General features: G+C 41.1%; 2 protein-coding genes across 3 annotated transcripts in view; one reads left to right on the forward strand and one right to left on the reverse strand.

The window, feature by feature from the left end:
* Positions 1 to 118: 118 nt before the first annotated feature.
* On the reverse strand, positions 119 to 24619 carry mrpl1 (mitochondrial ribosomal protein L1). Of its 2 annotated transcripts, XM_024263541.2 has the most exons (10): positions 24490 to 24619; positions 24263 to 24424; positions 14471 to 14579; positions 13623 to 13887; positions 9102 to 9185; positions 8929 to 9000; positions 5973 to 6084; positions 5683 to 5783; positions 5470 to 5551; positions 119 to 370 (listed from the first exon to the last, which is right to left on the reverse strand). In XM_024263541.2, the coding sequence occupies exons 2-10, from the start codon at positions 24291 to 24293 to the stop codon at positions 267 to 269; spliced, it is 960 nt and encodes a 319-aa protein (XP_024119309.1). In that variant the 5' UTR covers positions 24294 to 24424; positions 24490 to 24619; the 3' UTR covers positions 119 to 266. The 2 variants fall into 2 exon arrangements, with proteins under 2 accessions (XP_024119309.1, XP_024119307.1); XM_024263539.2 differs by having other exon boundaries at positions 24263 to 24616.
* Positions 24620 to 24663: 44 nt separating this feature from the next.
* The window catches only part of cnot6l (CCR4-NOT transcription complex, subunit 6-like), a 34997-nt gene continuing 31815 nt past the window's right edge, over positions 24664 to 27845 (forward strand). The window contains exons 1-2 of the mRNA XM_024263538.2: positions 24664 to 24801; positions 26013 to 26134. Of these exons, the coding sequence (XP_024119306.1) occupies positions 26023 to 26134 (112 nt within the window). The 5' untranslated portion in view covers positions 24664 to 24801; positions 26013 to 26022. The remainder of the gene's footprint in view (positions 24802 to 26012; positions 26135 to 27845) is intronic.

Consider the following 27845-nt stretch of genomic DNA (forward strand, 5'->3'; position numbering starts at 1 on the left):
AAATGCATTCGAGCTGTGCTGTCACAGCCTGCCAACATGCTGGAACATGCAGTCACAGCAGGGCAGACTGAAGGGAACCTCTGTGGTTGAATATCCATCAGGTCAGAGTCATCTGGTCTCTTCTCTGTCTGGGATTTATTTAGAAACAGGGACAAATGCTGAGGAACGCACACACACAAACACACACACAACGAAAGCTAATATATAAAATACAAAGGTTTTTGTGGAGCTTTATTTTCAACTTTCACCAGCAATGTTCAGACGTCTCATTTGCCCCCCTCCTGCCCCGTGTTTGGTAAAGCATCCTGGTAGTGGACCCAGACAGCCTCACTGGTGTGACTGGCCATGATCGCCCGCTCAATGAAAGGCCCTGAGCCAACGGAGAGAGAGAAAATGTGTGTTAAAGGGTAGAAAAGTTTAAACACATCCACATTTCAGACACCTGCTGTGAGAATCCAGGCTTTATTGATCCAATGCAAAGTCATGCTGATTCCAGGCTAAACACTCTTAATGTTTGACATGTGACAGCAGGGGCGGAGTGGGACAACTTTTCAGCCCAGGACCTTAATGGTCAAGACAGGCCCATTTTTCAACACTTGAAAAATAAGGCAAGCATTTAGAATATAAAATAAATATTTTATTACAGTTCGGGGAGAATACATTTTTTTCTGTTGGCATGAACATAAATGCCTCCAAGTGTCCTGACTGAGCATGCTCCAGCCTGTTTTTAATGAAATTCAGAATGGAGACAGTTCTCTGTCATGAAACTTAGGAAAATAAAAGCTGAATGAGAATGTGTATATCAGCCCAATATCTGGGTATGCATCAGTGAAAACGTTATATTGTGTCAGTATGAGGTAGGGCTGTGGATCATTGCTTAGGTGGCGATCCAATTTGATTCACGAATCGAACCACGATTCTTACTTTTTAATATGTTTATTGCTATGTGTATGTCTATTTACTGGATGGATGAAAATTGAAATTATTTGTATTTAATCATCATTTATACCTTTATTTAGAACAGGAGATCAGAATGAACAAAACTGATTAAAAAAACACAAAGATTCAGATAGAAAGAAATGTTGTTTGTTATTTTAAACTTTTTTTAATCAATCTTCTGGTTGAGCAGTAAGACAACATAAAAGGATAAAATCACTGCTGTTTTGGATCATTTAACGACAGAATCTGAAAATGTTCTCCACAGTTTTCTATCCTCAAAGTTCTTCAATATTTTACGTTCTAAGCATCACATATTGGTGCAGAGCCGGTATGAAAAAAGTTAATTTTTTTCGTAGCAGAATCAGCTGATTCACGTTGATTACATCCACCTTTCAGCAGCGCGAGGCTGTTTCTTCAGAATAAGATGGAGTTTCGTTAATTGTGTCAAATGTTGAAGACTTATCATAGTCAAAAGAATGTAAACACTGAAGCTAAAGCTCTGATGTTAAAGCTAATTCATTGTTTCAGAAGTTATGTCTGTGAGCAGAAGTTCAGTCTCAGTTTTTGAACGGAAAAAAGCTCTCGCTAGTTTTACTTTGAAAACCAGAAGCTTCACAGTTGAGTTTACTTCCGGTAGTAGTACCACGACTCTTTCGGCTTCGTTTTAGTTCGTAAACTTAAAATCCTACATTAATCTGCATTTCAGAGCAAAAATACATCGTGCCCAGATGATATTTTGATCATATTGTAATACAATTTACTGCATTTATGAAGTTTAAGTTTAAGTTTATTAAATTTGTATGGCGCCTTAAAATGACCTCAGTCAAACAAGGCGCCGCACATTAAAAGTTCAAAGAACAATAGAATCACAGCTAAAAAGTTAAAAACAGATAAAATATATATATTTTTAAATTACATATAATACATAAAGCCCTGCGACAGACTGGCGACCTGTCCAGGGTGTACCCCGCCTTCGCCCATCAGCAGCCGGGTTAGGCTCCGGCACCCCGCGACCCCGAAAGGGACGAAGCGGTCAGGAAGATGGATGGATGGATAATACATAAAAACACCAGATAAAAACAAAGATAAAACAATAAACAATAAAACACACCAGCAGAACAGAGTCTCATACAGTGTCAAATGCCTGGCGGTAAAAATGGGTTTTAAGAAGAGTTTTAAAAATGGACAGTGAGGACGCCTGCCGAATGCTCAGTGGTAAAGCGTTCCACAGCTTCGGTGCACAGTTGTTCAAAGATTTAAAAACAAATAAAATAATCTTAAAATGAATTCTAAAACTCACAGGCAGCCAGTGAAGGGTAGTCAAGATCGCAAATCAGTGATTTTGGACGTCGGCATTATCCGTACTCAAATTTTCGGGAGAAAACCGCGAATACCCGAGCACCCGGATACTCGTTACAGACCTAGTATTAGGGCTGGGAATCTCAGAGTCACTCACAATACCATGTGCTTCACAATACATGGCTCACGATACAAACAGTATTGCAATAAGGTAAACATTGCAATAATCAATATGTTACTTTGGTAATTTATGATATATTACTATTTTAAACACAAATGTATTTTTTTATTTTCTTCTAAATCTTTTTTTAGAATAATTTAAAACACAATATGTCAGTTTTACGCCCATTCCAACATTAAAATAAAATTATCAATAAATACTAACGTGTCTTTACCATAAATAATTTCCTAGCCTGGGATGAATAAAGTATTGCTATTCAATTCTATTCTAAATACATACATTTTAAGGGAATAAACAAATAAGCTAATAAACAAAGCTCTAGTTAAGAACCAAAATGAAGAGAAAATCAAATGGCCTCACTTCAAAGAGCAATAAATATTGAAATAAAAAAATCACATTCGTTCAAATTCAAATTCACTTTAATTAATTTTACATTTTCTGTCAATTTGTTATTGTTGAGGCAACAACAATATCAAACTGAGGCAGCCTATGAACTTTCAGCCTGTTAATATTATATGATCATTGTTTTTTTTTAAAGTCCTGCCATCCATATTCATTCCCCCTCCTTTTATAAAAATTTCCTGCACTTTTCTTTGATAGTCAACACTTTAGTCACGTGCTCCACGTGTGTACCCCAAGCATACACACCTGTTGGATCAATAACGCCGCTAGACATCTCACTTGGACGGTCAGACGCTGCGCACGACTCTGCTAGAATCTGGTGTGTTTTATCGCGGTGTTTGGACAGATTACTGCTGTTCCCGCACTTACAAACCATGTTATGTTACATTAAAACAGACTGCTGTCTGTGTCTACTTTAGAAAAACACAGACACAGCTCGGAACCTTTTCCCTCGCGGCCGCTCTTCCTCCCGCGTGTTGTCACCTGTGGAGCAGGTGGAGAGAGCGCACGAGGAGCCCCGCCCCTCCCCACTGCGGAGAAGCAGCGCAGAAAGTGACTGAACCCGCGCCACTGTGTTTTAGGCATTTAGACAAAAGGTGCAGGCACCCTGTCGGCTAAGATATAACAGATAATAGAAAATCATCAGTGACGCAGACTTTTTTTTCACCATGAAGCGCTGATCTGGCGGCTCCTTTGAATTGTCTCCTGCACAGTCGCTCGTTCCTATAACCACTATCGCTTCCTACACATTTATACTCGCTAATCATCCGTCTCGCCCGCAGCCGCTTCTCTGTCCAGCCCATAGACCGTCTAAATAGAACATTATTTTGTCAATGGTCCGGCCCAGACATTTTGGTAAAGCACACTCTGGTGGACTCAACCAACTGTCAGAATTTAAAGGGGTGTTTATGTTAAATTGTAGCTCCAAAACTGACGGTGTCGTCTCTTAAAGGGGCGGACGAACACTGCTACAAAGATTCATTCATAATCTAACAAGAATAGTTTTTCCATGACGGCGACTGACCGGTCCATGAATGAAGCGGCCCACCAGGAATCCTCCCGACTCGAGTACCGATTACTAGGGATGTCCCTCGGGGCCGATCATGTGATTTGGGACTCGATCGGAATCGGAATCCTTTGTCCGATTAGGATCGGATATTTCATTTATTCTCATTATGATCAGAGCTTTATATTTCATCTTATCATTTCGGATAAATACTCCACTAGAAGTCTGCATGTCATGAAAAGATCACAAAATGTCATCACCAGAAAACGCAGCAGAAAATGGCAGCAGCTCAAGCAGAAGGCTAATGTAAACAAAGCTAGCTAACAAGCTAACTTCCTGGACCAACAACTCTTTTAAAAACGCTTTAAACTGACAGCAAGTGTCTCTATTGGTTTGTCATAACTCAAACAACAGCATCTAAAGGTATTCCAACAGAAAAAGACAGAGTTTTTGTTTCTTTTTAATGTGAAGCTCTTCATGCTGCAGACAGATGGCTACAAAGCAGCTGCTAACTGCTACATGCTAGCGCCGTGATTTAACTCCTTAGGACCCGAGCTGTCCTTTGATATGCCTGTTTTATTTATCTGAGAGAGAAATAACAGCTAAGAAAATTAACTACTGTGGTAATAAAACCGAAAATGTGATGTCTTAAGAACTTAAAAAGAAGAACATAATCTTAAAAAGAACTTAATAAATAAAACTAATACATTAAAACTAATAATGATTTCAGCTATTCATGAACACTCATCAAATTTTATGCTAAAATAAAATCATAATTTATTTTAAGAATTTTAAATGAGGACAGGAATCACATTTGGTCAAAAATGTTCAATAGCTCTAAAGATGTTAAAGCTAAACTTACTAAACTTTATCACATGACTAATTATCACTTATATAACAAGAAAATTGTATTTTTTCCCCTAGTTTATATTTGCTGTATTTTTACTTGTTTATTAAAGCTACTTCACAGAAGTGTTTTATTTAAGTTTTTAATGATAAAAGAAGGTTATTGAAATATAAATAAGGGACAACACTAATCTGTTTCTTCAATTTATCCATGTTTTAAATGTCTTATAAAAGTATCGGATCGGGACTCGGTATCGGCAGATACACAAAATCAAATGACTCGGAATCGGATCGGGCCCAAAAAAACCTGATCGGGACATCCCTACCAATTACCCACTCCGCCCTTGGGTGATAGGGTGAGAGGAAGAGGAGGAAGGAGCTCTTCTTCCCTAAATAGAGTTCTGTCTCTGTGGCTAAATCCACATCAGACTATCAGAGTTATTGAAGCACACTCTTCGGTCTCTGTATTCTCTCCTTTTGTATGCAACTCTTCATCTTGCTGAGTTTGACCATTTTGAGTTCATCTCCCTCTCAACTTCACTTCTACTCAAATCCCTTGAACCAACATTCTCCTGACGAGTTCTGACTTCAGAGACACATTGCAAATTCTACCAAAGTTTATGGATTTAAATCATTTAGATGTTTAATTCGAATAGAAGCTATTAGGAATAAACATGTACCTTTCTGGTCAGACATACATTGTACTGTACAATACTGGGAGAACCTGAATATTAAAGTAAAGGTGCAGAAGTGATTTCTCATGTCTAGAGGTCAGAGGTCAGATCCGTGCACATACCTGCACTGGCGGGTCGGTGTGAACACACATCCATCAGAATGGTCTGCAGGTTTGCAAAGATTTGCTCACTGGGCATGTCGAGCTTCCAGACAGAAAAAGATGGAAAACTTCATTTCACTGAGGCAAGAAACCTTTCTGACATCTGCAGTAAACTTAGCTGTCAAGTTTACCACTGACAGACACACAACGGCCTGCCCCATCCATCCCTTGTACCGTGGCTATCTGCGTCCTAACGTAGCAATCGCTCTCCACCAAGTATTCGTGGCCTGTTTTAAACAGCTCCAGCGTCTTGGGAATGTTGGTGCTGACGGTTCCTAAAAGCAAACAGGAAGCACTTCAGACAAAGTCTTAACCAATCAAATCAATCAGAGGAAATCACTTTTCCTCCCTCCCTCTCTTTTTTTTGGGGGGTGTGGGGAGGTCGTCCCTGGAGCAGACTTTAACAGAGTTTGGTCTCCAGAAAACAAAAGTAAACTTTTCAAAAGTGTCAGCTGATGGCTCACCCCTCTTGCTCTTTGGAAACTTCTTCCTGAGTTTGTTCTTTAGCGGTAAAAGTTTGGGCAGGATTTCAGGAACAGCCAGATAGAAGTCAGCTGAGATCTGGTCATCCAAGACCTGCAGACGATGAAACCAGCTTCAGTTAGCTTACAGAGAAACACAAACAGAAATCAGGTCAACAGAGCCCGTGAACAGCAGCCGTCTGCTTAAAGCTGAAAAGAAATCCTGCAGTTTTTACAGATATTTGACTTCTTAATTCCCCTAGACTCTTATTTTCATGTACATTTACAACTGGTAGCTCTGTGTCTCGCTATCGTAAATTATCGTCGCTGCTGCAGCAGTTTCCTCTAGAGCTGGATGTCAGCTCAGACGAGGAAGCGAAGAGCTTGTGGATTTATAATCCGTAGCTGTGGTCAAATGAGTTGCTGTTTGCATTTCCGTGGTCACATCAAGAAGCTCTGTGGAGTCTGGTGGAGATTTTCCAGTGTTCTCAGGACGTAAGCAAGGTTCATTGATTCAAACGGAGCTTTTCTGCCACAGTTTGATTGACAGTGATTTAAAAGAAGACATACTCAGAAATGCGACAGACTGGAGACCTGTCCAGGGTGTACCCTGCCTTCGCCCATCAGTAGCCGGGTTAGGCTCCGGCACCCCCGTGACCCCGAAAGGGACAAAGCGTTCAAGAAGATGAATGAATGAATACTCAGAAAAGCAAAAACAAAATGATTTCTTGTTACATTTGTTCTCTTTCATAAGAAAAATGCCACACAGACATGTTAAAAACTCAAAAAACTGGATTTTTATCAGAGGGAGACTTTACGTCTATCTTGCTAGTAGCAGGTTGGACCTCCCTTTTTCCTTCAGAACTGCCTTAATCCTTTGTGGCAGAGATTCTACAAGGTTCTGGAAATGTTCCTCAGAGAGTTTGGTCCATATTGACATGACAGCATCACAGTTGCCCACGATGATAATCTCCAGTTCCACCACATCCCAAAGGTTCTATTGGTTCTGGTGACTGTGGAGGTCATTAGAGTCCAGTGAACTCTATCATGTTCTAGACACCAGTCTGAGATGATTCAGCTTATCCTGCTGGAAGTAGCATCAGAAGATGGTACTCTATGGTCATAAAGGGATGGACATGGTCAGCGACAAGACTCAGGTAGACTGCGGGATTGGAACCATGATCAGTTAAGGGGTCCAAAGTAAAGAAAATATCCCCCACACCATGACACCACCACCACCAGCCTGAACTGTTGATACAAGACAGGATGATCCATGCTTTCATGTTGTCAAATTCTGACCATCTGAATGTAGCAGAAATAGAGACTCATCAGACCAAACAACATTTTTCCATCTTCTATTGTCCAGTTTTGGTGAGTCTGTGTGAATTGTAGCCTCAGTTTCCTGTTGTTAGCTGACAGCAGTGATATCTGGTGTGTTCTTCTGCTGCTGTAGTCCATCTGTATCAAGGTTGTTGTGTGTTGACGCTTTCTCTTTTTATGACCATTCTCTGTAAACCCTAAAGATGGTTGTGGATGAAAATCCCAGGAGATCAGCAGTTTCTTAAACACTCAGACCAGCTCGTCTGACACCAACAACTATCAACATTTTGTACACAGAAGAATTCTAATTTTGCTGAGCATACAATAACAACAAATGAAATTCTGATTCTGTGACAACCAAAGTCAGTTCAGTCACCTTTCGTTACCATTCTGATGCTCGCTATGAACTGCAGAAATCCTCTTACGTGCCTGTTAGGGTTGTACATACATCTATGAATGAGGATTTAGACAGAGGGCCTTTAGACCGGAGTGGAGACTGGTTTCAACATTCTCTGTCTGCTTTCCTAGTGGAAGTAAAATCTGGTTTATGACCTGATCTCTCTATTGTCTTCCTTTCAGAGAAATGTTTCAGGTTGTTTAAACCTAACAGTGTGTCAATGCTGCCATGTGATTGGCCAATTAAAAAAATTGCATTAATGAGCAGATGAACAGGTGTGCATTTTCCTGAACCAAACACTGCAGATGTTGGTAATCACACACTCCTTTTTTAGATTCACGGCTCTGAGAAAAAACACATTCTTCAGTCAGTTTGTGCAGACCTTGTGAGACGTGTGGCGCCGCTCTGAGGGTAGCAGCTGGAATCGATGATGGCTAGGATGGAGAGAGTCCTAGAATCTATGCAAGACTCTGCTTAGGTACCAGTAGCAGTGATCCTCAGTTCACCTTCTGCAGCATGAATTCCTCCCCTAACCCTACAGCTTCTCCCTACCCCTCCAAGTGTAGGGGCATTTGGAGCTGTAGTGGTAACCAAATTTGTTTTTTAAAGGGAAAAGGATAAGGAGTTAAGGCTGGCTCTTCCTATGCTGGTAGGGTGATCTGCATCGCGCTGTGCCGCAGAGGAAAAACACTTTTCTTCATGTGGGTGTGCTCTGAAGAACAGAAGTTTACATTTAAATGAAAGTAATGACTTTAAAGATAAAAGAGTTTATTCCCAGTTGTACATGTTAAGGGAACAAGTACAATGGTCCAAGTCTACAGACTTGATCATCCTTGGTCCATGCACAGATGGAGGTGTGGAGGCCCAGGTATAACTGGCTCTTTCTAAGGATTTCAGGGGTGATGGGTTAGACTGAGCTCATATCCAGGAGCAGACTCACCTACTTCCCTCGGTGGTCCAGGGGACCACAGCAGAGTGAAACATGATGGATGTGTGAAATCCAGTCTGATGCTCTTAAACCAAACTGACACAGTGAAAAAATTGTGAATGCTGTGGGGCCTCATTTCATCTCTCCGTGTATAAATGCATTTTAAACCCGTGGTAATAATTTGATCTTTTACAAGTCGTTTTCATAGACGGCTTTCTTAGCTCTTCTTCATCAATCAGTTTTATTCACAAACACAGAGAATGGATTCTTCTGTTTGGTGAAACAGTTATATAACGTTGACTTGAGCAGCTCACCTGCTGAATAAGCTCCACCCCCCCGGCAGTGATGGCTCCGTTTTCCCGAGCCTCTCTGGCTTGAATTAGATCCTGCAGAGAAAGGCAGAAGCTCTCGATCACACAAGCGGAGAAAATGGCTCTCAGACAGACATTTCAGTCAAAAGTCGATGAAAGAAAGGCAACATAATTACCTCAGTAAAAACTAAAACTCTGTTCATCGCTGTCTTGAAGGGATGGGGTAGGTGCACGGTGCTAACAAAGGGATCGATCTTTTTCTGTTAAGAGGAAACAAAAGTGATTGCTGTTGTGAACTCTCAGCATGCTTTATGGGCAAACAAGTTTTCATCAGTCACTGATCTGAAAGTTGTCTCACTTGAAAAGATGTGAGGCTGTCATGGATAAGTGAGAAAGCTCCCTCTAAAGCAACCTGGCACAGACTTATCATTGAACGTTTTCCTCTGGAATACTTGAGCTGTCGGCTTCACTCCACCAAGGATCATGTAGGAAGATTTGAACACCTCTCCGTTTCAGCAGTCTCAATACAGCCTCTATCCAAACAGCTTTCATCTTTGAATAACAACTTATGGGTTATTCTTTATTTTCTTTTCCAAATTTGTTTATATTCATTTATCATTATTATTACTATTATTGCTATCTTTTAAACCCAGTGAGAAGGAACTATTCTTACTAAAACCTATTCAATCTTACGTCCACTATTTCGTTCTTCTAATTGTTGTACTTTTGACGCCAGGAATAGAATTAAAAACCCAACTCGTTTTACCTATTATTGATTATGGAGATACGGTCTATCAAAACACCTATCAGTCATATCTCAAACCTCTGAATACTCTTTTCCATACACTATGTCGATTCATCCTTAAATGTCCTTGTCAAACTCATCACTGTGTTCTATTTGACAAACTCAACTGGCTGCACCCTTTTAAGAAATGTGAACTTCACTGGGTTCAACTCATTTTTAAACTTATTCACTTTCATGGCCCACAATTTCTTAAGCAATATTTGAATCCAGTTTCTTCTGTCTATTAGCTTAGAAGTTTTGACTGTCTCACCTTGTCAGTCCCACGAGTCCATACAGAGGTTGGAAGGAGGTCATTTCTTTATAAAGCTCCTTCTGATTAGAATAAATTGCCGGTATATCTAAGACCTATGACTTCTTTTGGTTTGTTTAAATCATTTGTATTTGCTTATTTACAAACTCCTTGTCAGTGTTTCTAGTCCTTGTTTGTGATGTATTGTTGGCATGTACATGAACTTGTACAACTTATGTTGGATCTGGTGTCTAATTCTTTTATTGGTAGAAAGGAGGAGAGCTTTGTGTACATGCAAGTTTGTCTTTGTTTGGAATTTTTTTTTTTTTTTTTACTTCACTTTGTCAAGTTTATCAGCCAGTCATGTCATTGAATTCCATCAATCGTCCTCCTTTCTGGGCTTGGGTAATCAGCATTTCCAAGCTCAGTTGTATTTGACAGCAGTGTGTTACCTGTAACACTAGAAGGCGCAGTTTTTGTACTATTTACAGCTTAGTTTTTAGAAATAATAAAAATGAAAATATACCACGACATCTATTCTAAGCTTTAATTTGAGCCATGTTTTGATGTTTTGTGAAAATCGGTTAAAAAATTAGGGTGCTAGCCCGATTTTTGTGGTTGATTCCTGCATGTCTTGCATTGAAACAGCGGTGTTCTGTTGACGTGACGCGATGCAATGGCACCTGTGCACGTACGTCCCTGTCTATGGCAGTTAATAGTCAAGGGCCAATCCAGTAAAATATAAAAATAATCAAGATGCTGCTTTTGTAATCCCCGACAGGGGGGGCTGCCGGCGCACCTGAGGGTTTGCAGGTCCGAAGAGGACCAGATTCTGAGAGTGGTAAAATGCTGCTAACAAAAACCCAACGTGTTAAAAAACAAACAATCCAGAGTGAAACGTTTAGAATAGAATAGAATAGCTTTATTAATCCCGAAAGAAATTTAAAAGTGGCCAGCTGTTTACAATCACCACACACACAGAAATAAATAAAACCCTAAAAAAACACTTAAAATCTAACAGTTAAATAGTAAAAATATTAATTTCGATAAAATGAATCAATAAAATATTCGTATCTAAGCATATTACCGTAAAAACTATAAAAAATTCAAAATTTGAAATTGACTAAAGTCCTCTTTTGTTGTTCAGTCAGGGAGTTGTACTGTCTTATTGCATGACGTACAAAAGACTTGCTCAGTCTGTCTGTGGAACAGCGTTGTGACAGCAGTCTGCTGCCGAACATGCTCCTCCCACTGATGAAGGCCTCATGCAGGGGGTGAGAGGGATAGGTCACGATGGCCCTGAACTTGAACAAAGTCCTTTGCTCCGCCACGTCCTCCACCGGGGCCAACTGCAAACCAACCACAGAGCTGGCCTTACGGATGAGCTTGTTCAGCCAGGAGATGTTCTTCTTACTGGTGCTGCACCAGCACACAGCAGCATAGAGGAGGGCACTCGCCACCACAGACTAATAAAACGTGCAGCAGTTTGGAGCAGATGTTTAAAGAGCGTAGACGACGGAGAAAATACAGTCTGGATTGGCTCTTCTTGTAGAGCTGGTCTGTGTTGGAGGTCCAGTCCAGCTTGTTTTCCAACACGACCCCCAGGTACTTGTATGACTGTATCATCTCAACGCAGTCTCCCTCAATGCATATGGGCTGAGGTGTTGGAGCTTTTCTTCTGAAGTCCAGAACCATTTCTTTGGTCTTCTGGACATTCAGCTGCAGCTGATTCTTCCTGCTCCAGGCCACAAAGTCCTCCACCAGCTGCCTGTACTCCCCGGCCTCTCCACCTTTAATGCACGCCACAATGGCTGTATCGTCTGAAAACTTCTGAATATGACAGGTGGAAGTATCATGGCGGAAGTCAGACGGATACAGCGCAAACAGAGCAGGAGACAGTACAGTTCCCTGGGGTGCCCCAACACTGCAGCTGAGTGTGCTGGATGTGGATCCCCCATGCGGACATATTGCAGCCTGTTTGTTAGGTAGTCCAGGATCCAGGACACCAAATACGGCTGCACAGCCATCTTGGTGAGCTTCTCCTGCAGCCGGTGAGGTTGTATGGTATTAAAAGCGCAGGAAAAAAATCGATAAAAAGAATCCTCACAGCACATCCTCCGTCGTCCAGGTGTGAGAGAGTGTGTCCTCTACCACCACTCTCTCTCTATACACAAACTGCAATGGGTCTTGGTCATCTTGCACCTGTTGCTTCAGCTGCTGCAGCACCAACCTCTCAAACGTCTTCATAACATGCGAGGTCAGTGCTACAGGCCGGTAGTCATCATTGCCTTTGGGGTTCTTAATCTTAGGGAGAGGGATTATGCAGGACTTCTTCCAAAGGGGTGGAACATATCCCAAGTGCAGGCTCAAGTTGAAAAGATGTTGGAGAGGACCTCCCAGCTCACTAGCACATGTTTTAAGCAGTCTTGAACACACCTTATCTGGACCCGCTGTTTTCTGGATGCAAAGTCTCTGGAGTTCCCTTCTCATCGGATGCTCTGTGATGTGGTGGTGAGCAGAAGCGGAGAATAAAGGCCCTGTAGTAGAATGGCATGGATCACATGCAGAGGAGGGGGTAGGAGAGATGTTACAATCAAGGACCAAAGAAGAAGGAACATCCTGAGAAACTGACAGAGGGGCGGGGTCAGTCAGTGGGGAGGTACCAGTGGTGGGTTTGGTACACATCGGGCTGATGTTTGAAAGGACAGAGTTTGCTGGATATAATGCCAACTGCACTCAATCTCTGTTCCCCAACTTCGAAGTCCACCGGAAATTTGTGTAAACCAATTGGGGAAAAACCAAAAGACAGTACTTTTTAAGCCCCATTTATAGATGTAAACAGACAAAAAAAGTTGATTTAGGGTTTTTAAGCTCTTTTATCCTCCACTAATTACCAGTACAAATGTCACCTGTTTAACTGTGACCAAGGTGTGTGAACTTTGTTCTCCACATTTGACCCCTCCCCTGGGGGAGTGGTGAGCTTCAGATACAGCTCTGCTAAGGAACCATTTGATGGTTTAACAAACACCACCCACCCCCTAATAGGTGCATTGGGACCCATTTTTATAGTCAGGATATGAACCCACAACCTAATCAGAGTTTGGACCTCAATCCTAGAGAATCTGAAGAGGGAGTTCAAATTCTGTGTTGTCCACCAATAACTCAAAACTTAATAGCTCTTGAGAAGATCTGCATGTAATAATGGACCGAAGTAGCAGCTACAGTCAGTGAGTAAACCAGGTAAGATCTACAGAAAAACCTTCACTTCTGTTGCTAACCACAATTACATGACAAAGTTTTGAGGTGGACTGTTTGTTTTTGACTAAATACTTATCTTTTACACTTATGCAAATATATTCTTCACACATCAGTCCTGGATTATTGTTTTAAACTCTGTCTCTCACAGCTGAAGTTTACTTGTGATGAACATTACAGATCAAATTCAGTGTTTTAAGTTGTCCAGGTTGCAGAATGGGCAGCTGTCAAATACTCAGCAATATCAGTATGTCTTCCATATATTCCAGTACACATCTGTACATAAGGCCCAAGTGGGTGTGGCCAAAAAAAACGAAGTTTTGGACCTGAAACAGTCAGACCACACAGTCCAACCACACCCGCAGCCCCCCCATTCTATTACTGAAAGAGGGAGTTTCTTCCAATTACCTTTTTCTCCAATTTCATGTCCAGCTTCAGATCAATGTAAAGTGGCTGATTGTGAGGAGTCAAGTCCAACACCTGGAACCTTTTCAGCATCTGGATGGCATCAACTGCTCTGTATACAGTCCTGGGATAGTACTTCAGAATGAACACATCATCAACAGGGACCCACGCCGTTTTCCCAAAGGGCTTGTGTCTGTCTCTGTCATCCATGACCCTCTTTTCCTTCTTTACTTCCTCCACATCCCCTTTTTTGTCTTTCTTCACTGCCCTGAAAATCAACATGTTAAGGCATGCAGAGTGCACCAAAACACAGATGGGCTGCATCAGCTGCAGCGGCAGATGGGACTGTGGCCCGATCCGAATACTCCCCTTCTCCCTTTCCCTTAGCCCTCCCCCTTGATTTGGAGTGGCAGTTGAAGTCAAAGTCGTGTCTGGAATTATTATTTTTTAAGTTTTACACTCCAAACAGAGGAGTCCAAAGTCCGCTATCATGAGAGTAAACCGCATCGTGCGAAGAAGCTCTTTTCTTCCCTTTGGTGCGCTCTGAACCACAGAAGTTTACATTTAAATGTAAGTAATGACTTTATGTTGTAGTGTGACCGTTTTAAAGTTATAAAACTGCTGTTGTTATGTTTATTCAAGCGCTGGAAGCTCCGCGCTAATGCTAGCGGACCGGCGAGGTTGATGACGTCATTGAAAGAAAGTCACGTCCGAAATATTAGACACTATTTTTTTTTCATCACCCTCCGTTTGGAGCAAACACGGAGGGATAAACGAAGGGGGAGGGCTAAGGGAGAGGGAGAAGGGGAGTATTCGGATCGGGCCATACGTCTTTCAAACTTGTGACTTACTTGACTGCAGCAAAAGTCCTGACAGGAAGCTTCCTTGCTGCAGACTGTGACCCCCCAGTGCAGACGGGGGCACTGGTGTTCATCAGCTGACCTGTACATGCTGTTGTCACTGTACAGAAAAAGAACAAACTGCTCTTCGTTATGCATGTCTCCCTGAAGCTCTTAACATTTGTTTGGATTTCCTCCTGACTGTCCTGTTTCCCCAGCCAACTTCCTTCAGTGTCTTCTCATAGTTTAGCATGACCTTCTTTGGACTTTAAGCAATCTGATCCGCTTTCTCGTGGCCTTACAAACCATGAACTTCACACAGCTCTAATTTGGACAGCAAAAAATGGAACAACGATAAAAGACTTATGAGCCTGCAGCATTTCAACAGTTGTGAGAACAAGTCGTCTAGTTTTTAATTAATTTTTGAGTAGATGGAGCAAAGTTGAGGAACATGATTTGACTGACTGGAGGCTTTTCAGCAAACTGTAGATCTCAGACCTCCGGGGTTTGTGAAGAACCAACAGATACGATCATCTTTTGGGTTGCACACCACCTACAACCAAAATAACTCGTCAGCTGCTCTATAACAGTTCTGTGACTGGTATCCAGTGGGAAGAGTGATCAAGAGCCGCCTGAACTGCGGTGAAGTCAGTTTTAGGTTGGATATTCAACAGACATTCAGCCCAGATGTCCAGCAGCATCTCTTAGGGACCGTCAATAAATTCACAAGTGAAATATTTGATTGTCAAAAACTCTCAAACCATGTGACCCAACAAGATGAAATCTGTGTCAAAATATAGTCCCTGCATTTTTTCATCGGACTCAGCACTTTGACAACTTTTGAAGATCCATACTTTCTATAAATCTTTAATATTACAATCTCAAAGGCTTGCTTATGAAATCTGGCAATTTGTATCAATAGCTTCCAAACCATGTCACCCAAAGGGATGAAATCCATGCCGAATTATAGTCCCTACTTACCTTCATCAGACATAGCACTTTGTTTTGCACCAGTCGATGATGATTATTTTATATGAATTTTTGTATTAAAAGGGCCATATCATGATTTTCTTAAGCATTTCAGGGTAAACTATATCCATATATATAATAAAATAACAGTAATACATTTTATTTTTAAAGAGCCTTTCTGGCCACTCAAGGACACTGTACAGTACAATGAGAACCAACATAAAATCAACAGGAATAAATAAATTAAAAAACAGAAGCACAATAAAAATCAGCCAACAGATGGATGGGTTGTAAGATCAGAGTGAGAAGGTAGATTTAAACATGTGAGTTTTGAGTCTGGATTTAAACATGGGAAATGACTCAATGGTACAGAGATCAAGTGGGACTGAGTTCATTAGTATAGGGCCGAGTGGCTGAAGGCTCGGCTCCCCATGGTGACCAGACGGATGGGGGGTACGGAGAGTTGGAGAGTGGAGGAAGACCGGAGGGGATGGGAGGGAGTGTAAATATGGAGGAGATCAGATAAATAAGGTGGGGTCAGGTTATGGAGTGGTTTGAAGATCAGAAGGAGAAGTTTGAATTGTATTCTGGATTTGACAGGAAGTTTGGTTTACTGGAGAGATAGAGCTGGGTGTCATCTGCAAAACAATGAAAGTTCATTTTGAATTTAAGGAAGATGTTGCCAAGTAGAAGATGGTAGATGATAAATAGAAGAGGAAAAAGAGGAAACAGGTGAGGAGTCAGAACAGAAAGATTTTAGCTGGATGAACTGAGTGCGGTCTAAGAGATAGGAGTGAAACCAACGAAGGGGGGTTGATGTAATGCGAAGGGAAGAGAGTCTGTTGAGGAGAATAGAATGAGATACAGTGTCAAAGGGCGCACTCAGGTAAAGGAGGATGAGAATAGTGATAAGTCCTGAATCAGCAGCAAGAAGATCGTTGTTGATTTTCAGGAGTGCAGGGTCAGTACTGTGGGCGGGACAGAAGGAACCTGAGCCAGGTATTTTAAAATTGGTTTCACGGCTGAGGTTTGGAACAACAAGGGCACAATACCGGTTGCTAGGGAAGAATGAATAATGGAAGAAATAAAGGGCAGCAGTTGTGGGAGACAGGATTTGACTAAAAATGTTGGAAGAGGACCGAGCTGGCAGGTAGAGGGTTTGGATTCAATAGAGAGGGAGGAAATCTCACCATGGTTGGACAACCGGAAGGCAGAAAATACATGGGACACAGAGTCAGAGGGGATGCAGAGAGGGTCAGAGGCGTGCAGGTTGTGGTGTATGACCTGAACTTTTTCGAATAAAATACGAGAGAAAGGAGTCACAGGTCGCAGTGCAGTACGTATGGGGGGTGGGGGGGGGGGTATCAGGGGGCTGAAAGATATAAGTCATTAATGAGAAAAAAGTTTTGTTTACAGAGATGAGTTCAGAGTAATAGTCCTTTTTCGCGAGAAACACCAAATTATTATAAAATTTGAGATATACATATGATCATGTGACCTTCAGAACACTAAAAAAACAAATGATTTATGAAATATGAGTCATTTCTGTGAACCGTTTTAATACATGGAAGTAAAACGACACGATCTCTGAGGCTCTGCCTTTCACTCCTTGTCAGTCCCGCCCTTTCACGACATCATTCTTGAGCCTGCCTCCCCGAGCCTTCTCAGTGTGAGCAAACTTTGTAAACTAAACCATGTGACTAAAGATCTCTTCGGTCATTGACCCGCAGCTATGGGGGCGGGTCAAAACAGAAGAGAAACATGGATGCACTGCGGTCTACAAATGCTTTTCAGGGTTTTTCACTTCTTCAAACTTTGTATTTTCTGATGGATTTTGATCGTCTGTATGAAGGTCAGGTTCAACACTTTGTACTGCAGCTTTGGTACCGCGGAGGAATCCTGCATGACGGTTACTGGAGACGCTACGGCTAAGCTACACACGCTAAGAAGAGTTAGTGACGTGTAGATTGTTGGTGGAATCAATGTGGATCAGGTTAAAAATACTGCGGTGAAGTTGGTTTTAGGTTGGATATCGGCAGACATTCGCTCAGTTCATATTTAGGGACCGTCAACAAATGACAGAATGTTTCTTCAATAGCTCTTAATATATTGCACCAAATCAAACCAAAAACCTTTAAAATAATAAAACTGATTAATAACTATCTATAACAACAGTTTACATTAGCTTTTAATGCTTTTTTTCTAATTTTAGTCAATTTTCTATTGTAAATTCTAACGTTTTTCTTCAATAGCTTTTATGTTATTTGACCAAATCAGTCCAATTCACTTTAGAATAATAGAATCGACTAAGAACTATCTATGACAACAGATTACATTAGATTTGATGCTTTTTTCTAATTTTAGTCCATTTTTTAGTGTAAATTTTCACATTTTTCTTCAATAGCTTTTAGGATTTTAGACCAAATTAGTCCAATTCACTTTATAATATTAGAACAGTTTAAGAACTATCTATCACAGCAGTTTATATAAGCTTTTGATGCTTTTTCTAATTTTAGTCTAATTTTTAGTGTAAATTTTCTCGTTTTTCTTCAATAGCTTTTATGTTATTAGACCAAATCAGTCCAGATCACTTTAGAATAATAGAATTGACTAAGAACTATCTATTACAGCAGTTTACATTAGCTTTTGATGCTTTTTCTAATGTTAAGAAAGATTTTAATGTAAATTCAATTTAATGTTTTATTTTAATCAATACCACCCATGATACAAAGGTGGACAGTATTCTATGTGGGACACAAACACCAGTGTTTAAATATAAATATAAAAATATAATTGAAAAAGACTGGAACTAAATTTGTCTGTTTAACCATAAACTCTCCTAGGCATGTTTACATTAAAAGTGGGGCCATCTGGACCCCACAAGACAGCGCACTGAAATTTTTTTTCAATAATTATTATATTATATTATTATACCTTGTAAGCTAATGTAAACTGCTGTAATAGATACTTCTTAGTCAATTATATTATTCTAAATTGATCTGGACTGATTTGGTCAAATAACATAAAAGCTATTGAAGAAAAATGAGAAAATTTACACTAAAAAATAGACTAAAATTAGAAAAAGCATCAAAAGCTAATTTAAACTGCTGTAATAGATAGTTCTTAATCTATTCTGATATTCTAAAGTGATTTGGACTGATTTGGTCAAAAATCCTAAAAGCTGTTGAAAGATTTTTGAATATTTACACTAAAAATTTGACAAAAATTAGAAAAAAGCCTCAAAAGCTAATGTAAACTGTTGTCATAGATAGTTATTAATCTGTTTTATTATTGTAAAGGTTTTTGGTTTGATTTGGTGCAATATATTAAGACCTATTAAAGCAGTGTTAATTTCGTTGACGAAAAATTTTCGTCATCGTCTTCGTCGACATTTTTCACCCAACGAAAGCGAAACGAAAACGAAACATAAACTCTCACCCAGACACGAAAACTTTAACAAAATTTATAGACATTTTTGTCAACGAATAAAAACGAAACGAAAATGGTGATTGAAGACGACATCCAATCACAGTGACTCCTGGCGAAAGAGGGCAGGAGCCAACGCAAAAGGATCCAATCAGAACACAGAGCCCTGCAGCCTGCTAAGACGCTAATTCAATGAATTGTGTCTGTGATTTAGGTGGAAAATGTCTAATCCAGGTAGAAACAGAGAAGTAGATATAGGGACAAATGTTATATTTAACGCCACCCTCAACAAGACGTTGTGTGGAGCGACCATCACAGGCAAAAACACAAGAAAACCTGAAGCGACGTTTGCAGACAAGCCAGCCTGAAATCCACGCAAAGGTAAACATACAAACACGATTATTTCCAGCGTATTGGGCTGAATCCAAATTCTCCCCCTAATGTCAGTAATGCGGTTTTGTTTTAGCATGACGTTTGTAAAGTTATAAACCGATGTTTTAGCGTATTTCCGAGCGCTAGCAGCCCCGCTGCTTCTTCAGATCCACAAGCAGTCACCGGTTTAATCTCCAACTCCACCACGTCTTACATGACAACAGCGCCCTCTATTGGCCGGCGGTGGTATTACAGTTCAGCACACACATGCTGTTCAAGCACATATAACATGCTCACAGGTGTTATGGACAGCTTACTCCCTAGTGAATGTTTTTTTATGCATTTTTACACTTGACTACCTCCTCAATACAAGTTTTTTTTTATGTTAAGACATTTATAATAAGACTGATGTTATTTACACATTTTTACATGTGGCCAGTACAGAATATGATGGAAATTTATGTTTTGTCCACATGTAATACGTGCAGCCAGGATCCCATTGCTGCTTTTTAAGTTTGTCCAAGGCTGGATTTTTTTTGTTGGCCGCAAGTATTTAAAATTTAACTTAAAGTTAAAGTCCCATTAAGTCTCACGCTCCTAAAAGTGTGAAATGTGTTCTCCACATTTGACCATCCCCTGGTGGAGCCGTGAGCTGCAGAGACAGCAGCACTCAGGAAACATTGGCTTGTTTAACCCTAACCATAACTCTAACCTTAACCCTTTACACTCTGTGTGACTAAAAAAAAAGTTTAGCACTGGCTGCACGTTATTGGGAAATTACATACAAATAGACACTTTCTTATTGGAAATGGGATGGATTTATAATTATTTTTTTCTTTTAATGTGTTTTAAGTTGAAGCTGAATTCGCAGAAATGACAAGTTTGGAAAGCAAAGTGAAGTAAAATATTTTTTTTCAAATTAGTAAAATCTTTGCGTGTTATTCATATGATCATACTTAATACATTTTATTAAAATTAGGGCTGTCAGATTTGTCGCGTTAAAAACGCATTAATCTGACGTGTGCTTGACGCCGACAATTTTTTTGACGCATTAATCGCGGACTTTCTCATACGTGCCTTTCCATACCGCGCGCGCGGGCGTCCCGCCCTCCAACTCACCGGCTGCTCTCACTAGATCACGGGCGGGTCTCCAAACACCGAGCTGCGAGCTAAAACCGGCCGGCGCTAGGACCTGGAGAGCTCCTGCACGGCTCCGGTTCGCGTCCAGTACCACGTCTGGTGGTACCGGCTCGCCTCCGGCGCCGCGTCCCGAGAGCTGCGGACCCCCGACGTTCCGAACAGCAAGCGCACCGGGGGACGTTTTAAATGTTCTGGAGGTTTAAGCGTGATCCAGCCCCAGCATAGCGGTCTGTCTGCCGGCATATTCATGGCGTGAGCTCCGCTGGACACGTCGCTGCATCGAGCTGCAGCCAGAGAACGCGGCGGCAGTAACAGACTGTCAAACTATCCACAGTGTATCCCGCTTTTCTCAGTCTTTAATGTTTTAAAAAACAAAAGTTAATTGGAAATGATAAATCTCTATTTCATTTATTACTGTAGTTCAGCAGAGGAGGAAAAGATTTGGTCCTGACAAAAAATGAACATGAAAGTGTTATGGAAATGTTATTTTTGATGTTTTTTATTTTATTTTACTGAACGTTGATTGAAGTTTAGAATTTAAAATGCCCTTCACTTGCACTTGGGCTTTTGTTAGGCATTTTATGTTACAGCCTTTTATTGTTAAGAAAGTTTATCTCCATACAATGTTACAAAATAAAGTATTTCTGATGAAAACTATTAATTTTGTCATTCTTGTTTTCATAATTAATGTAGAACTACTAAATTCCACGAACCACACATTTTTTTTCCTTAAAAAAAGGTCACATGTAAATTTGCGATTAATCACGAGTTAACTCTGGACAATGCGATTAATCGCGATTAAGAATTTTAATCGCCTGACAGCTCTAATTAAAATGCTTTATCTTTTTTCAATACTTATCTACTAAATATCTACTGTAATTTAGTCGACTAAAATTTGACTAAAATTAATAGAATCAACATGACTAAATATGACTAAATTGCGACTAAAACTAAACCCTATTTTAGTCAAAAGACTATGACTAAAACTAAATTAAAATTCTCTGTCAAAATTAACATTGTATTTAAGAAACATTCTGTCATTTGTTGACGGTCCCTAAATATGAACAGAGCGAATGTCTGTCGAATATCCAACCTAAAACTAACTTCACCGCAATGTTAAAAGTTGTTTTATTGAGCATGAATTCATCCGACCACATTTGAATGAGTTTCCGTGTCTCATCGTTGTGGTTTTATGAACTTGTTTCTAAGAGAATTCTGTTGGAACTACAATAGAGCTTTAAGATGACGTCACGGCAGCAGCCCGCGCATGTGCCGCGTAACGAGACACAGAAGAGAGTTATACGTTTTTTAGTGTTAAAATAAACGTTCTAACAAGTAAACAGTTGATCAATTATTTCCTTTTGGATAACATGACAATCTAATGCTCTACATTTGTCTGCGGCTCACCGATCACCTCATTTCTAACGTGTTTACATCACGTGACTGTCGGGTACGGTGGCTGTGTTGGTTCAGTTGTTCCGCTCTCTGTTTCATATTCAGACTGAGGAATCTCAGAGTGAACAGAAGTTCAGTCCGATTGGAAACGAACCGAGACCACCTTGAAAGATGAGTCCGAGAGCGGATTCTGGTACAGGTGTGATGCTGAGGTATTCATCTCCTGACAGGATACACATTCTGGCAGGCGGGAACTACCTCGACACCACAGCTCAAAGGAGAAAGTGGGTGTTTGTTCGTTGTAGTCATTGACTGTAAAAATAATGGACTAATCGAACAATGAGGTCCCCCATTGGAAATGCATTACGTCTTGAAAGTAGGCCCCCACTTTCACAGTCACTTCGCCCTTTTGCAAACGTCTGCAACCCATCTTCAGCGATTCGTCTGAGTCTCTGTGAGTCATAGCTGAGTCATGGGAGTAGGAAGTACTGTCGCCAATCTGGAGTGAGTTTATTGTGAGTTCCCTCCTCTTTCCTCGACCACGAGACCGCGGGATGTAAACAGCTTCCACTTTAATGACGGTGGAGGATCGTACAAGTCATTGTTGAAGCTTTTGAGGGAGAACCATCCCAACATTTGATTCTGTCAGCGGTCCTTTGGGATTTACTTACATTTATTCCTTTTTGTCGAGATAAAAGGAGCATTTGGGTGGCCCCCCCTCGCGCGCGCCGCAGCAGCAGCAGCTTGTCATTTTACATGCGCTGCCACGTTACAGTCTGATCAGATGCACGTGAGAAATGCCTTCAGCAATATTTAAAATGAATTAGCATTCTAACCATTTTTCTGTTTGAAGTTTGTCTCGCGCTCCTCAGACGGCTGCGTCTAATTCAGGCTGAAGCTGGAAAAGTGCGGCGAAGATGAAACTTTGGTTGGTGATTTTATGGAGGAGCTGTACCATTCCCTATGAATCACAACTTATCATTTATAAGCTACAATCAAAACAGTGAAATAAAGAAAAACGAACGTTAAACAAACAAAAAGTCCACACACATAACCTCAGAGTGAAATCTATTTCTCCAGAGTAAATCCTCATCTAAAAATGTCGACAGCATGCTCCTCTTGTTGTTTTAAACTGCTGCATCGGTACATTCCATTGAGGAAAACAACAGTAGGACAATGATTGGTACATTGTTGAATTGTAAAGTAGGTGTTAAAAGGTCTTCACGGACCCATTGATGAAGTCTGCTCCCATTGGCTACCCGTCATCTGTCAATCAAACCCCCCAGACGTTCGACGTCAGACCCACAAACGCTTATTGAGCCATCTGATTGGTCAATTTATAACTCTAATAACTTGTGATAATGAAAAAAAATCTTTAAAAAATTAGGATTAGAAAAAAGAAGTTAATCAGAAAGCAGCAGAGGAACAATGATTATTCTGAGATATAAAATGACTGAGAAATAACTGTCTGTTTCTCAATGTAAGTCAATGGGACTTTGGCCTTTTTGCAACCCAGTGGTACTTCCTATATGGAACACGGAAGGAGGGGGGGGGGTTGCTCAGTCCAGTTCTTTCTTATATACAGTCTATGGTTGTAGTCTGCACGGTCTGCACAGTTTTTTTGCAACACAGTTTTTTCCTGGAGGGGGCGGTTCACATCGTGCTGATGTCAGCACGTTTCCACCCGCTCGTTTTCGTGGGTATGGGAGGGGCTGCAGGTTTTTAGAGGATTACTCTTAAATGCATGAAGGGATTGAAATACCACTTTGGGGTTCTTTATAGTGAGGAATGAACAGTAACAACGAGATGTAATCCATGCCGAATTAAAGGCTCTACTTACTAACCTCAGAATCTTTTCATCTCATTTGCTCACATGGTTTGGGACCTATTGATACAAGTTGCCAGATGTCATATTCAAGCCTTTGCTATAGTAATTTTAAAAAATCATACAAAATATTAATCTTCAACAATTGAAAAAGTGCTGCTTCTGATGAAGTTAAGGAGGAACTATAATTTGTCATAGATTTAATCTCGTTGAGTCACATGGTTTGGAAGCTATTGAAAATAACAGAATTCACTCGAGAATTTATTGACGGTCCCTAAGAGATGCTGCTGGACATTGGATCTGAACGTCTGTTGAATATCCAACCTGGAACTTCACCGCAGTGATCACGTCTGAGGCCCAGCTTTTTCAACTCCCAAAATACAAACTGACCCTTGAAGTCTCTCTCTTTCAGGGTTTTTTTTACGCGCCTTCTTGATAAACATGTCGTAATGAATCAGTTTGCTAATGCGTTTAACCCAGTTAAAAAGAATCCCACGCCGTAATAAACAAAATCATGCGCAGCACCGGTCAGCTCACACAGTTGTTGCACAATCACCCATTTTTGATTTTCCTCTTGATGTTCTTTCCGGGTCTACTGTCCTAGACAAACCTTCAAACAGTGCTGAATGCAGAAGAGAAACGATTAAAAACGTAGTTTTTAAATGAGGAAACCTGACCTTTCCGCAGAGCGATCCTCAGGGCAGCCATGTTTGTCCCCGCTGAAGTCGGTCCGTGCCAGTCAATGGTCCGTGCGGAAACAAATTATCTTTTTCCCGAGCCACAGCACCAACTTTTCTAACACGGGATGTTTTCACATCACCCACAGAAGAAGACGAACTCTTCAAAAGACAACGGAATCAGCAACTTGTGAATGTCTTATGCATTATAGATAGTTTCAGTTTACCGAATCAAGACGTTTCACACTTTAACACATTTCTGATTGAATTACTTGCAGCTTTGATTAGAAAAATCAAAATCTATAACAACACAAGTTTTAAAAACTATATTCTTGAAAACTGCAGTGCCGCCGATGATCATTATCATAGATATCACAACCTGTGCACGGCGGAGGCGCGTTCACGTGCACTAGCGGAAGTTACGTTTGTTGTTTTGACGTCTGTTTCCGAGGCGTTCAGGGTCCGGACTGACTAGGCAGCTGTTTGTGCATGTCTCCCCGGCTCCTGCTGCACGGCGGCGTTCCCAACCCCGAATGAAGGTAACGAGGTCGGCTGCCTCCCCTCTCGCGTCGTTCCTCGGAGAAGCTCGAGCTGCGGTCGCTGCTGGATGTCAGCGCGGGTTGTTTGGCGCGCTCGTGTCGTGTCAGATGGATCTCCGGTGCTTGATGTTAAACGTTCACATTCAGGGACACTGTTTCGAACTCCCCATGAAGAGGCCCTGTACTCTGCTTTGAGACTGTTTGGGTGGTCTTGTGTCGGCATGCGGCTGGCGCTGTGTTGTTGTTGTGCTCTGGGACAACGTTTTCCAGACTAGTTTACGCTGAATGTGCCGTCTGCCGAACCTAGGAAAGTTTCTACAGAGCACCGATGTGTGCACGCGTCTGTGACGCGAGCGAAGCCCGCAGGCCACATGTCCGCTGATCGGCGGTAAACAGGTTATGTAAGCCTCATCCAAACGTGTTCCTCTGACCGCTGCTCTATGATGCCGTGCACTTCTGCGCGCGCACCCATGGAGCTTCTCTACTATTAATACCATAGACTGTAAAATAATACAGTCTATGATTAATACCCGTAAAGTACGCGCGCCCAGCATGCTCGCGCGTGTCAGCAGACAGCGGTCTGCTGCCTCCTGCTGCTGAACGGCAGCCCGGGAACAGCCATGCATGGCTGCAGTGTTGCGTTCACGGAGACCACCCAGGACTGTGCACCGCTAGTATCAACAGTGAAGCTCGCGGATTTGTGTCACGCATAAAAGTGTCTTATTCTTTTGGGAGCAAACAAATGAAATCAGCCCAGTGCTCAGTCTATGCTCTGAAATCAAAAGCTGTGACATCAAATGCAGTTTGACATGAAACGACTATCAACTGGATCAAATGTGCTTGTATGAGAGTGAAAACAGACGCTGTCCGTCAGCGGCGTGTAAAGGCGGCGTCTGTCTGAAAACTTCTGCTGTTTGGCTTTTCGTTTAGGGTATCACATTACTGATGAGGCTCTCCTATAGATTATCATCTGTTCTGCCTCTTTTGTTTTACAAAATAAAAACAACTAGTTCTTTTCTTTAAGATCAAACATTAACAAAAACCACCTGGCTCCCGGAGAAGCAGCACATCAAACTTTTGAACTTTGTCAAACCAATGTAAATGAACTCAAACATGAATTGTCACAGTGCACAATTGTTGAACTTGTTTATTTTGGTGTTGGTTTTTGATGTTAAATTCAGAAAGCATTCGTTTCTTGCTGTGTTTTTCAGAGTAACAGGTATGCCAAAGGAAAAATATGATCCTCCAGATCCCCGCAGATGTTACACCATCATGTCAGCTGAGGAGGCAGCCAGTGGCAAGAAGTCTCACTGGGCTGAGCTGGAAATCTCTGGTCAGTTTAACCAACTCATCCTAAACCCGCTTCCCTGTCCAACAATGCAACAAGTAACAAACTACACAAACCAGGAAAGAATCATCGCCATAATAGGACACAGTCAGGAATAAAATGCTCCAATCTGACAGCAGACTCTCACAGTTCATTTCAAGCAATAAAATAAACTCAGCAAAAATGCATGTAAAAGCACATCAGATCTTTAAGGTTACATGGATCCATAACATGCATCATATTCAAATAGATGTTGATTTGTTCTCGACTGTGGGACCCTGTGACAGACTGACGGCTAGTCCAGCGTGTTCAGGACAGACTCCAGGAATCCAAAAGGGATTGAGCTACTTAGAAAAGTGGATACACACACATGCAGGCACACAGAATATTTCATTTTTCCAAAACTACCTCCCAAATGCTGTTAAACAGAACAAAGAATTTTAACACAGCTTTTCTAACATCCAACCTTATGTTGGATGCTTACATCATTTTACATTGCACCTAGAAACAAAATAACAAAAACAAAATAACTGCTATGATCAAAACTATTATCCCCTGAAGAACTGACCTTTTTTGGTCAAACAACTGATGTCCAATAATTTATTTTATCTTTGTAATGCTGAAAGCTTGCTTCATCAAACTAAGATTGAGGGTAATCTTTCAATCTACACACACCTATAAACATCCCACTACATGTTGTAGCTGTCACGATGCTAAAAAAAAGACATGTAAAATTAAGAGTAATTGATGCTCACAAAGCAAGAGAAGGTTTTAAAAAAGTACTTACAGTGTTTTCCCCGTGTCAAGCTGCAGTGAGAAATCTCATCAAGAAATTTAGTGAGAGCCACGCAACAATCCAGAAGAAGCCTGGCAGAGGTAGAGGCCAAAGATTTCAAAGACTCTGAAAGGAAAACTAGAGATGTGTCTAGAGCAGTGTTTTTTCAACCAGTGTGCCGCAGCACACTAGTGTGCCGTGAGAGATGGTCTGGTGTGCCGCGGGAAATGACCAATTTTCACATATCTAAAACATTTACCATCACTATGGTATCAGCTCTGTGTTCATCCAAGCGGCCCTGATTTAACACTGGATAGTTTTGAATATGCAAGATGGTAAAATAAATATTTATTTGATTCTATAAATGATTTATCCCAATGATGTTACCGCAATTCAGCCGCAAAACTAGCCTCAAACTCAGCTTTTAGGAAAGTCCCTCCCCCTTCAACTCTCTCCGCCAATCACTGTTGGAGGCTTCATCACAAGTCATCAATCTGACCAATCAGAAGTGGTTAACGTCCTCACTTCCTTGTTCTGATTCGGCTCATAAAGTCTCTCAGTTCTAACAAAAATAACAGCTAAAGTTCGTGATTAGCGGTGTAGCTTCCAACGGGATCCGACGTCAGACAGTTTAAAAAGTGAACAAAAGAATGAAGCTCAGAAACGACAGTATGCTGGCATCTGCGTGAGTTTATGCACTACAGCCCCCATGATGCATTGGGTTAAGTGCACGCGCTGGGTGGAGGGGGAGGGGCTTTACACTAGGGGTATTGCGGATCACAAAACTCACGGTTCGGATCGTGTCACGGTTTTAGGGTCACGGTTCGGATCACTTTTCGGATCAGTAAAAAGTTAAACAACAACAACAACAACAACAACAACAACAACAACAACAACAACAACAACAACAACAACAACAACAACAACAACAACAACAACAAC

Source organism: Oryzias melastigma, unplaced genomic scaffold, assembly GCF_002922805.2.
Source record: "Oryzias melastigma strain HK-1 unplaced genomic scaffold, ASM292280v2 sc00263, whole genome shotgun sequence".
In the NCBI taxonomy this organism is placed as follows: domain Eukaryota; kingdom Metazoa; phylum Chordata; class Actinopteri; order Beloniformes; family Adrianichthyidae; genus Oryzias; species Oryzias melastigma.

Excerpts from the sequence above, each read along its gene's own strand:
- mrpl1 (XM_024263541.2), bottom strand. The coding sequence starts at position 24,293 with ATGGCTGCCCTGAGGATCGCTCTGCGGAAAG. Across the intron at positions 14,580-24,262 it reads GAGGATCGCTCTGCGGAAAG|TGACAACAGCATGTACAGGT; the intron begins GTCAGGTTTCCT and ends TTTTCTGTACAG. Across the intron at positions 6,085-8,928 it reads GGGTGGAGCTTATTCAGCAG|GTCTTGGATGACCAGATCTC; the intron begins GTGAGCTGCTCA and ends CATCGTCTGCAG.